This window comes from Pan paniscus, chromosome 3 (assembly GCF_029289425.2).
Source record: "Pan paniscus chromosome 3, NHGRI_mPanPan1-v2.0_pri, whole genome shotgun sequence".
Classification (NCBI taxonomy): Eukaryota; Metazoa; Chordata; class Mammalia; order Primates; family Hominidae; genus Pan; species Pan paniscus.
Genome location: NC_073252.2, coordinates 140,074,605 through 140,086,837, shown reverse-complemented (window position 1 = coordinate 140,086,837; position 12,233 = coordinate 140,074,605). Strand labels below are relative to the sequence as shown.

Below are 12,233 nucleotides of genomic sequence, written 5' to 3'. Positions count from 1 at the left end.
TCTTAATAAGAGCTGACTTCTAGTTTATTAGTGACTTTTTAAAGAGGACACAGTGAACTATTAAGTGATTTTCATTGTATGCCTTATTGACGGGTTGGTTTGTGTTGTATTCTTTCTTGTGATCTTGCATTTTCTGAATGCTGCTGACATCTTTCACTTGAAGACTTTTTTTATTGAAAGAAAATTTTAGATGCATCTGGATTGAACTACTCTGAAGAAGTTATGGTATTTACCTGAAGCTAATAAAATAATTTATGTTTTCCTCGTAAATGAGATCTGAAGAACAACCAAAGTGTCAATAGCAAAATCAATTTGAAAAGGATCTACTATGAAATTAGGTTTCTCAAATAAAATGTAGTTTAACAAGAGAGCATTCACTGTCTTCCTTCTTATGGGGATACTTTGCGTTAGAATGTAAAAATGATGGCATGTTTTGAAGCCATAAACTTAATATATATCAAACTTCATGGCTTTCAAGATCAAAGGATTAAGTTTCAATTTAAGTGTATGGATTTTTTTGTTATAAAAACAAAGTGTCTTACTAGAAAACAGAACAAGAAACATTTTGTGTATTCTTTCTATGTCACCTAAGGAAATTGCAAAAGCATCTATTTGAAGTTGTGTAAAATTTAGTATACACAATCAGGAAAGTACTCTGTATAGATTTTTAAAAATGCACTAGTACTAATCTGCCCTTGAGTCAAAATGCTTAATATTTTGGTTTTTTTTTCTATGTAAAATTTGGTTGAAAGATTGTTCATTATTGTTGAATTTCAACATGATTGCAAATTAAATGATGCAAAACTCAATAAAGTAAAATACACAAAAGAGCAATTAACATGTTATCTCAGTAAGTATATAGAATAATGAGAGAACACACTGTTCTACACTGTAGCATGTAATTAAGATGTAGCCATAAATCAGGAAAATATTATAGCTTGTTTAGGTGCACAGGTGGCTTTTAGAAAGATTGATTATTGGCTCCTCTTTCCCCCTTGAGATGTGAGTTCATAGTTATTCCTGCAAAATTAAACAGAATAATTTCTCATATTTCCTACAGTAGGTATGCTTCAATGCAAACAGCATGATGGAGATAAATGTTTGCAAAGTGTTCATCTCCTTGTCTGTTTCTATTCCAGATGCTCTCTACGATGTCATCACTGTGGGAGCCCCAGCTGCCCATTTTCAGGGATTTAAGAATGGTGGTCTTCGGAAGCTACTCCATAGATTTGAAACAGAAAGAAGAAAGTAAGTAAAGACAGGAGGAAAGCACAGATTCCATTAATATCATCTCCCCTTTGGGGAAGTCTATATACAAGGTGATTGGTCCATCACAATGTATAGTTCTTGACATCTTAACCTATTTAGTAACAGAGTTGTTAAATATCTCAAAACTACCAGAGAAGAAATTAGATTAAACAAATTGCCTAAGTGTCTTGCTTAGTGAGTGGCATTGTGATGGCAGAAAATCTTCTGGAAGTCATATAACTAAGGGGTGATATTCCAGTGTCAACTATTGCTTGCTCAAAGGAGTGTTCAGAGATTTAGCTAGAAATACAGTCTGACTTCACTGTGGAGCCAAAGATACTGAATGGAGAATATGGCTCCTAATTTATGATTTTTACCCTACTAGTAATTTCCATGCTGGCCTGAGGCACATTTACTTGTGCCACTTGAAAAAGACACAACAATACAGAATTCTATGTTCTGTTTCTTAGGGAAAGGCATGAGTATTACCACTATTATTTATAATTTTGATATACTCTTTCCCCAGTTTTTGTTTTTACATGCTTTTAAATATTGCCTTATAAAGCTTTTGCAGCAGTGGTTTATTATTCTCCCCCATGTCTCATCAGTTGAGGTTATCCTATAATATTCTCTGGCTATGACCACGCTCATGTAAAACATAAAGTGCATTATCCAGGTATGAAGAATAACTACTTTCCTTTTCAAATAGTTATTCTTCTTAAGAATCCCATTTTTTTTTTTTTTTTTTTTTTTTACTTTTAGATTCCAAGGGTATGTGTGCAGGTTTTTTTCTTTCTTTTTTTTTTTAACCATGGTGAATTGCATGTTACAGGGATTTGGTGTTCAGGTTATTTTGCCACCGAGGTAATAAGCATAGTATCTAATAGGTAGTTTTTCAATCCTCACCCTCCTCCACCCTCCACCCTTAAGTAGGTCCTGGTGTCTGTTGAAGAATCCAAATTTTGAAAGTTAGGGAAAAATAGTCATTCTTTAGTCACAGTTGATTTAGTAATAGTATTAGAAAATCTGTTTGAGTGCCAAAACCAGAAAAATTTTTAACGTTTTATCACATTTATCAAATATAAAATTTGTTTTTTGGTGCCCAGATGTTTAGGAAGAAAGCATTTAAAGGAGGTTAGAATTGAATAATTGACTTACTATTATACAAATATATAAACTACCAATACATATATATTTTTCTTTTTTCCTTTTAAGGAGTTGACTTTGGTACAATATTAACTCAGTTGTAGTTCTTATTCTGATTTTTCTAGTTTTTTGTTCATTTTTGTTTGCTTTTTGGTGGGGAAAGGTTTATAGTTTTATAAAATTATATTGCATGGGTAGATTAGAATAACCATCACTATTATAAACATCATATAGAACTGTTTCATCACCACAAAGAAACTCCCTCAGGTTACCCATTAATATTCACACCCTTCTCATAAATATGATTGCAATGGGGAGTGGAAGCCAAAGTTTCAACCATGGGCTCTGCAGGGGAGAGGCATCTCCTATTTACTTTATGGGAGTTGGAAGTTAATTCAAACCATAGGCCCCATGGGGGAAGGGATGCCATCCCTACTGAGGTGCGGGTATGAGTGGAAGACAGGGTTTTGCCCATGGAATCTGAGTGGGGATGAAGGGTGTTTCTCACTGATTCCCTACTGTATCATTCTTCTAGTGGGGGAGGAGCATGACATTTTTGTGGTATTCACCCCCAGAACAGGTTGGTATGGCTAGGCCACCCTGTTCCAGGTTCTTTGGCTTTTCCTGGGTGCTGTTTTTTGTTGGTGCTTTGCTGCATTGAGAAATTCTGTGGCACCCAGTTTGGGACATTATAGGAGGCAAGAAAAAATCCCGTGGAACTCACTGTGATATCATTGCTTAAGTCCTGAGGCCCCTAACCAATATACCTCCTTTAGTCTACCTTTTAGAGTCTTTTGATAGGTGACATATATGTTTTGTCTAGAGTGTTTCATTGTGATTAACAGGGGAAGTAAAATAGATTGCATTTACTTCATCTTGTCTGGAACTGTGTCTCAGCCTTGAGAGTTGACTTAATCTATTTTTTTTCCTCAATTAAATTTTAAAGTGTATAACCCAATTAGAAGACTCAAAACTGCCCACAGGGTAGTCAGAATCCTGTTGAGCATAGAAAGCATCAGTATGTGAAATATGGAACCTAACTCTCTAATTTTATGAAACATATTTCTGTTAAAGACAACTGTTGAGTTCTGTGGTTAGACTCTAAATAATATTTCTTAAGGTTTAAATATTTGCATAAATATTTTCCTTCATTTTTCTTCACTTTTCACTGGGATGTTACATATCAACACACACGCGCACACACACACACACACACACACTCTTACAGATCTTGGGTTAATTTTAAGATAAAAGTAAAAACGTGTTCAATGCTTGCAAACACTGATTGCTTTAAATTTTTCATTTGTGTTTCATTGCTTTATGGATAAAATACAATAAAGATTTTAAAAGAAATAAAAAAGAACTTTGTGGATCTTAAAAGAATTCTCCATAGGGCAGTGGTTTGGGACAAATACAGCTTGCTGAGGCAATATACTGGTGAGCATGGCTATCAGCCCACCCGTTAAATTAAGAGCTGACTTGAGCAAAGACTTAATGATTACAGAGTTATCGCACCATGCCAATACTTTTTCTGCAGGCTTTTTCAGCAACAAATATTGCACGTCAGTCAACAGCAATGTATAGAAGTAAAAATGACTATATGAAATGAGTAATTTGGGCTTTAGGTTAAAGTAAACAATGACATTTTGCAGGACATGAAATCACAAGTGAGGAAATTTTTCTTTGCCTCATCTTTCATTTGATATTGCCCCCCACCAAAAAAAACAAAAACAAACAAACAAACAAACAAATAAAAAACCCAGATAGCCAAGTCTTTTAGACCAGGTTTTTTGGGAACTACCACAGCCATTGTACTATTTCACCTTCGTTTATTTTTTTCTCAGCTAAGCCAATAAAATACTGTCATCTGAGAAAAGATATAATTTATGTCCCTTGGTGATCTCTTTTGTGATTAATACATTGGCCACATAATGAAAATGGTTTAGCATAAGAACATTGCTTATAGTATTTATATAAAGCAATTCAGGTCATACAACCATATTTATTAAAATTACAAGATAATTAAGGAGACTGAACTTTTAAAGCACAGTTTCTGAGTACCTTACTCTTGTGCTTAGGAACTTTGAGGAGTCCATACTTATCCACTGGGCATTCAAAGCATCCATGATTTTGCCCACCAGTGTCTACCCTCATCACCCACTTCTTCTATTGTTGTTTCTAAAACGCTATATAAACTATTTCCCAAGTGGGCTTCATGTATTTATACCTTTTCCTTTTTCCTCGTTCTGTTTCCTTTTATTCTGTTCTCCTCATTTTCTACTATTTTTCATTTCTTTCTGTGAAAGCCATTTACATAATCCTATTCAAAATTCTACACATGGTCCATGTGAAGATTTCACCCTTATAATTAGGCTTTCCTGATTTTTCAAGTTGATTTGGCTCTCCTCCCTAATATTTTACTTTTGCTTCTCTTGTAGCCTTACTAGGCCACAGTAATGTATTAGGTTTTTTCTTGTACACCATTTCTGTAATACAACGTGCCTTCCTTGAATAAGAGATGGATCACCTTGTATATATAAGTATGCTATAGATCAAATACAACAGGCATTGGAATTCACATAGAAATCAGATATAGTTGCTGACTTAAAAGTGCTAAAAACTAGAATGGGAGAAAAAGTTTCACAAATAATCATAATGCAATAAGATTAATAATATAGAGAGCAGGGGTTACCAACCTTGGCTGCCCACTAGAATCACAGACCACAGCAAACAACAACACAGAGCTAAAGCAGCCTTGTCACCTATAAGATCAGTGGTTACACAGTCACAGGGCAAAAACTCTGGGACTGAGAAGTTTTCTTACTACTGTAAGGAGGAATAAGGGTAGATATTTTCTTATTCTCTATTATAAATAGGAGACTTTTTGCATAAAAATGGGAAAATCATATCAGGCAAATAAGCTGTCCATAACCTATAACATAGTAGACATCCGATAAACCAGGAATGGGAGAACTAGAGGCAAAACCTTATACTGTTACCTTTGAAATGTGTTTTTCTGATAGAATTATTAACCACTAATTAATTTGGGAGATGCAAAACATAAATTCACATTTCTATGCCTTCTCCAGTAACAAATGAGCAGACTAATCACTAGTTACAAAAATATTTGTTTTAATCACCTTCACTTCCATTCTTAAGAATAAAAATTTTTATTTCTTTTTATGAAAGAGAGAGAGTGATTTGAAAGCATTCAATGAAAGCAATGTGATCATATTATTTGATTGGGGATGGTAATTCTTTTTTTCCCTACTTGGATTTTTTTTTTTCTATTTCTAGCATGATCCCTAGACTCCACTTAGACCTTTGACTTGTCAGTCATTGACAGTGCAATTTAGAGTCTAAGATCTTAACTATGCTTACTATTTTGTATGAACTCATAAGTCAAGCTATATATATTTTTTTCTTTTTTTTTTCTTTTGTTTTTGAGACGGAGTCTCACTCTGTCGCCTAGGCTGGAGTGCAGTGGTGCGATCTTCGCTCACTGCAAGCTCTGCCTTCCGGGTCCACACCATTCTCTTGCCTCAGCCTCCTGAGTAGCTGGGACTACAGGTGCCCGCCACCATGCCCGGCTAATTTTTTGTATTTTTAGTAGAGACAGGGTTTCACCGTGTTAGCCAGGATGGTCTCGATCTGCTGACCTCGTAATCCACCCGCCTCAGCCTCCCAAAGTGCTGGGATTACAGGCGTGAGCCAATGTGCCCGACCAAGCCATATATATTTTAAGTAGAAATACTTTGATCCTTTATTGATATATATTTTAATAAATAATTTAACTGATAATTTTCCAGTTTTGTAAAGAAATATGCTTATTAGAAAATGGAAAAATCAAAAGACAGAGATTAAAATCATACTTGTAATATTCCTCCTTAACAGCAATTACTGGTAGCATACTGGGTGCTCTCTTCCAGTCTTTTTTTCCACATATAATCTACATCCTTATATTTTTTTCTGTTAAAAATTTGAAACGGCAAAACTGTTTAAAATGACTAATTTTAAAGTTACATACATAATTTAGGCCAGGCACGATGGCTCATGCCTGTAATCCCAGGACTTTGGGAGGCCGAGGCCAGTGGTTGGCTTGAGCTCAGGAGTTTGAGACCAGCCTGAGCAACATCGCAAAACCCTGTCTCTATAAAAAAAGTGCAAAAATTAGTCAGGCTTGGTAGTATGTGCCTTTAGTTCCAGAAACTTGGGAGACTAAAGTGGAAGGATCACTTGAGCCTGCAAGGTGGAGGTTGCAGTGAGCCAAGATCACCCCAGTGCACACCAGCCTCTAGGTGACAGAGGGAGGCCCTGTCTCAAAAAAAAATGTGTGTCTGTGTGTGTGTGTATGTGTGTGTATATATATATGGTATGCAAATGTATATATATTTATATATAGATAGATATACACACACAGACACACACACAGACACATAATATGAATATAATACTCTTCATTTATAAAACAACGTTCATCTTTGTGTTTCTTTGGAAGTCATGCCCAATACTTCAAATTTAAAAATGTCAGTCTCGTAGGCTATAGCTAAAATTTATCTCCCATTCATTTTCAATATTTCAATAAAGTATATTTCAATTAAAATATACTTTATTTTTTCTTTTCAGAAAGAACATTTTCTGTCACAAAATTTTCTTTTAAAAATTATGGTAAAATTACATGGGCACTCTAGAAATAAGAATAATTTAAATAAAAGCCCCTGTCAGTTCCTTTTTTTCTTTTGAACTGTGTTCAGTAGCTGACAATATATCATTTTGAAGGAGATGGTAATTAAAGTTTTTCTTTTGATTATAATTTGATTCCTTGGGAGTACATTTTTTTTTTCCTCCTGTGAGTTAGTTCCTTGTTGGCTACTCTCAGCTCTTAACTTTGTTCATATTTTGGCAAATACGGGCTAGGTCTGCCAAAACTGCCCACCAGGTTTCTCTTCTCCATGTGGACTTCCCTATATACAACTCCTTGTATATAACACCAAATCTTCATAGAGAGAGAATAAAGTGCTTTTAATTAAGTAGTCATGCTGAGGCTTGAACATACTGTATGAAGTAAATAATGAGGCCTGCAAAGCTTTGAACTAAATGTGGTACTAAGTAAATGGAAGGATTTTTGCTCAATTTCACATGATCCTGAGTGAATTTGTAATAAGTGAATTTGTAATGCAGTTTTTCCTCCTTCTTTATTTTCATTGTAGCTATATACAAAACCAAAATTTGTTTATGGCCCACAAATTCAAAGAATAAAGAGGCTTGTATAGTTGAAATCCTACCTGTTCTAGTCCTCTTCCTTAAAATAAACCAATCTGAGCAGTTTAATCTATTTTGCGCAAGATTTCGTCTTGGAATGTCAAATTATTTAAGTTTTAGCAGTGATTATCTTAGCCCACAAACACAAATGTTGAGAATGTAATGTTCTTGACTTTTCTGTAACTCTGTTTAATTTTTCTGTCCTCCATTCTGGAACAGGCAGAAACTTTCATCTCAGACAATTCATAGACTCCGCTCCCAGTGTAGATTTGAATTCTGATTGTCACATACTGTCTTTGTGACATTAGTCAGATTACCACACCTTTCTGTACCTTAGTTTTCTCATCTGTAAAGTGGAAATAATAGTGCTTACCCCAGAGGGTGGTTCTCAAAATTTGATGAGTTTATATATGCTAAGCATTTATAACTGTGCCTGGCACATGATGAGGTCTTAATCGATATTAGCTATTATTTATGTAAATATATAGAAAGGATATATTTCCACAAAAAAATGTTTAGGCAGTTTCTCAATTTAGTGCATGTAAATCTTATTCTTTCTGAAAACTAAGTAGGATTTTATTGATTGGATTTAACATAATTATCTAACCAATACACTATTGATGGTCATTTAGATTGTTTCTAAGTTTTTGATTAGAACCACCTGCGCTTGCAAGGTATATCCTTATTCATATATCTTTGCAAATTTCTGGGTGTTTCTTCTAGATAAATTCCTACATTTAGTATAACTAGACTTAGTTAAGAGGACTTCTTTTTTTTTTTTTTTTTTTTTTTATGTTTTGAGATGGTGTCTTGCTCTATCGCCCAGGAGGTAGTGCAGTGGCGCAATCTCGGCTCACTGCAAGCTCCGCCTCCCAGGTTCACACCATTCTCCTGCCTCAGCCTCCCGAGTAGCTGGGACTACAGGCACCTGCCACCACGCCCTGCTAATTTTTTGTATTTTTAGTAGAGACAGGGTTTCACCATGTTAGCCAGGATGGTCTCGATCTCCTGACCTCGTGATCCACCCGCCTCGGCCTCTCGAAGTGCTGGGATTACCGGCATGAGCCACCGCGCCCGGCCAAGAGGACTTCTTTCTTAACTAAGAAACTAAGATTTCTTAGTTAAGAGGTAGTTAAATTTTAGAAGTAATACCACCAAAAAGTTGTATTAATATGCATAATATGCCTAATTTCTCATTCAGTCTTGAGTACTGAGTTTGGATATTATTCACGTGTGAAGTAGAGGTATGGCTGATTATATATACACACACACACACACACACACACACACACACACACACACACACACACACATATATTTATAAATATATATCTAGCAGGTAGCTCCACTTTACTCGTATCTTCCATACACCTCAAGATTGAGATATTGAATCATTTTGCATCCCTTTGGCTCTCAAACTTGCTTCTTTTGGGGGTTATTTTCCTTAATAAAAAGGTATGACCATCCACCCCACTGTTCAATGTCGCACCTGAAAATCCTTGACAACTTTTTCTCCCTTGCTTTCACTTAAAATTAATTTACTTTCTTATATATCTGGAAGTTATGCATTTTAATAATGAAACATGGGTTAAGATAATCCTAGCCCATAGAACCACTGTCTTTTAAATATTCTACTACCAAACCTCTTAATTACCGTCCTTCCTCCCAGACTGGCTCTCATCCAATCAGTTATCCTTATCTTGGTTGGAATTATATTTCTTAAAGGCAAATATTCTTGTGTTTCATAATTTTAAAAATTTCTTAGCTGCCTCTTGCTTGCAGGAGAAAATCTAAGGTGCAATAATATATACGTGTGTTCTGGCCCTGGTTTCTTCTCCAGCTTCATCTTGCACCATGACACCATCATCTTTCCCTCCCCTCTACCCTCCATAGTGAACCAGAAGAGAACTTTCTCACCACCACAGATCTTAACTTAAAATCATTTCTGCCTGGAAGCTTCTTCTGACTCCTTGTCTAAGCCAAGTCTGCTTTAAGTCTCCAGTGTACAAAATCCCTCTAGACTGTATGTGCTCTGAGAATATGAAATATGTCTGTCCTGTTTACCACAGTATCCCCAGGACCTAACTTGAAAAGTGTTTGATGAATGGATATATATATGGGGGAATGAACGAGTAACATCAAAGGGTTGCCTGCCATAAGAATAAAGGGAAGAACCAATGACTGTGCCTGCAGAAGAGATCAGTGTGATAGAATTAGGTAGCAGACACAGAGACTTTTTGTGGAATTAGGAAAAAGAAACAGAAACAAAAAGACACTTGTGGAAAATGTCTTATAGGCTTTGAAAACAACTATTTGGCAGGTATAACATTAGTGTTTCCTTGCACCACACTAGCTAGGGAAAATATACTTTTACGTCTTCCGAAAGAAGAAGGGAGACAATTTATATAAAAATGGCTAACTTAAAAACCTGATTCAATATCAGTAATGCAGTAGTGACTTTAACACTTCCAAGTTGTGACATTCTTCCAACAACCTGTCCAAAAGCTTGTGAGGCAAAGAATGATCTGATATTTAGGCAAGAGGCACTATATATAGTGTGACAGTTCAGAATTTTAAAAAATTAAATATTTATTTTAAAGGAAATGACTTTAATTGTAAATGACAAAATGTGTTTGCTAAACTGTCCCCAAATTTTTAATGATATCAAATTTGGTGAAGAGGGCAGTCTGAAAATGACAAAATACATAACCACTCTTGGATTTTCTTGTCTTCACTATAGCTGTGGCTACATGTGTACACCTAGAGATATATCAGAAAAAAAAATCAACAAGAAGATTAGGGTTTAAAAGTAAAAATGTTAAGTCTAATATGAAAATTACAGAAAAAATACATTTTTTTCTGTTTATTTTTAAAACTAAATATATAAAGATAATATGATTTGAGGATTTATTTTCTGTAAATTAGAAGTTACATTTCTCCTTTGCTGTAAACTGAAACAACATTTTAAACCATGACACAGTATGTTATCTCAGAAGTATTCACTGAATCCAAGGAGGAACTTTTGAACTTGTTAAACTCCAAGTGATTTCCAGAATATTTTTAAAGCTGTCTGTTGTTCTAGACAGTTGTTAATAGTCATCATTGCAAAGGCAGCATACAGCAGAAAAGAAAGTCATCTATAAATAAATTGCCAGTCATCTACAAATAAAATACACTATATTTTTCAGAGCTTTGAAAGCTAAGTGTAGAACATCTCAAACTTTAAAAAAATGTACATATGGAATTTTTGTCATGGAAAAATCAAACAATTGGCTGTGTTACATGATATAAATACTGTTATTGCAAAATCTTTATTAGAGGGGACTTTGCCTGAATTATTTCAATGTCCTCTTCCTTGTGATGAGGCTTACATTAATAATTGATTATTGTGGTAACCCCATCAGAGAAGGAAGATGGATTGGCTTATAGTGTCAGCACAGATGGAGAGAAGATAAATTACAGAGGTATTTAGGGGCAACTTGGGGGTTGTATGTGTGTTAGGAGTGGAGGTAAGAACCCAGAGGTATCAAGGAAGACTCCCACATACATCTGGGGAATGATAGTGCCATTCACTGCCCCTTGGCTTATAAACTCCAGCAACACAGAGCAGCTTCTAGAGTGTAGGAGAGTATGAAAGGACGTTAGGCTGGGCAGGGAGCAAGGACCAAATCTTAAACAATTATTTGCTATGTCAGCTCCTGGCAGTTCACCCTGTAGGCTATGGATACTGCAATTGGTAGGTTTTCAGCTGAAGATTGCCGTGATCATAGTATTTGGAGTGACAGTGTAGAGAGAACAGAAGAATGGCAAACAATTAGACTATTATAATAGTTGCATGAGGGAAAACAGGTACCTGGGGAGTTGAAGATTTTGAGGAAATATCTAACAGAATTTAAATCCAGTTGGCTGAGGGCTTCAGGGAGCCTGGGCAGGATTGAAGGACTCTTAGGTTTCTGGTTTCTATAACTGGGTAAATGCCAAGACAGCTGAGAAAGGGGATACAGGAAATAAGCCATTCATTTCCATTGCTTAATTAATAAGGTCAGTTGTTTATATTCCATTAAAGAGACATTTTGAGAAATAAGAAAATAATCTTGTTGAGTCCGTGCTGTTTTTCACATTAAGAATCTTTTTTTTGTTTTTTGTTTTTTGTTTTTTGTTTTTTTGAGACAGAGTCTCACTCTGTCACCAGGCTGGAGTGCAGCGGCGTGATCTCTGCTCACTGCAAGCTCCGCCTCCCGGGTTCAAGCAGTTCTCCTGCCTCAGCCTCTCAAGTAGCTGGGACTACAAGCACCCGCCACCACGCCCGGCTAATTTTTTGTATTTTTTGTAGAGATGGGGTTTCACCGTGTTAGCCAGATTGGTCTCAATCTCCTGACCTCGTGATCCACCCACCTCAGCCTCCCAAAGTGCTGGGATTATAGGCGTGAGCCACCGTGCCCAGCCAAGAATCTTTTAAATCATAGAACTTAGAGAGGATCCCAGAGACCATGAATTCTCCTACTTATTTTATTGATGAAAATACCAAGGACCAACGATTGAGTCACCAATGCAGCTAATGACAGAACCAGAGCTAG

General features: G+C 35.8%; 1 protein-coding gene across 10 annotated transcripts in view; it reads left to right on the top strand.

Annotated features, from left to right (window-relative positions):
• INPP4B (inositol polyphosphate-4-phosphatase type II B) overlaps nucleotides 1-12,233 on the top strand; it is an 813,511-nt gene that overhangs the window by 642,121 nt on the left and 159,157 nt on the right. For all 10 annotated transcript variants that reach the window (XM_063603916.1, XM_055111865.2, XM_014344746.5 and 7 more), the window contains one exon: nucleotides 1,140-1,248. In XM_063603916.1, coding sequence (XP_063459986.1) covers nucleotides 1,140-1,248 — 109 coding nt within the window. The remainder of the gene's footprint in view (nucleotides 1-1,139; nucleotides 1,249-12,233) is intronic.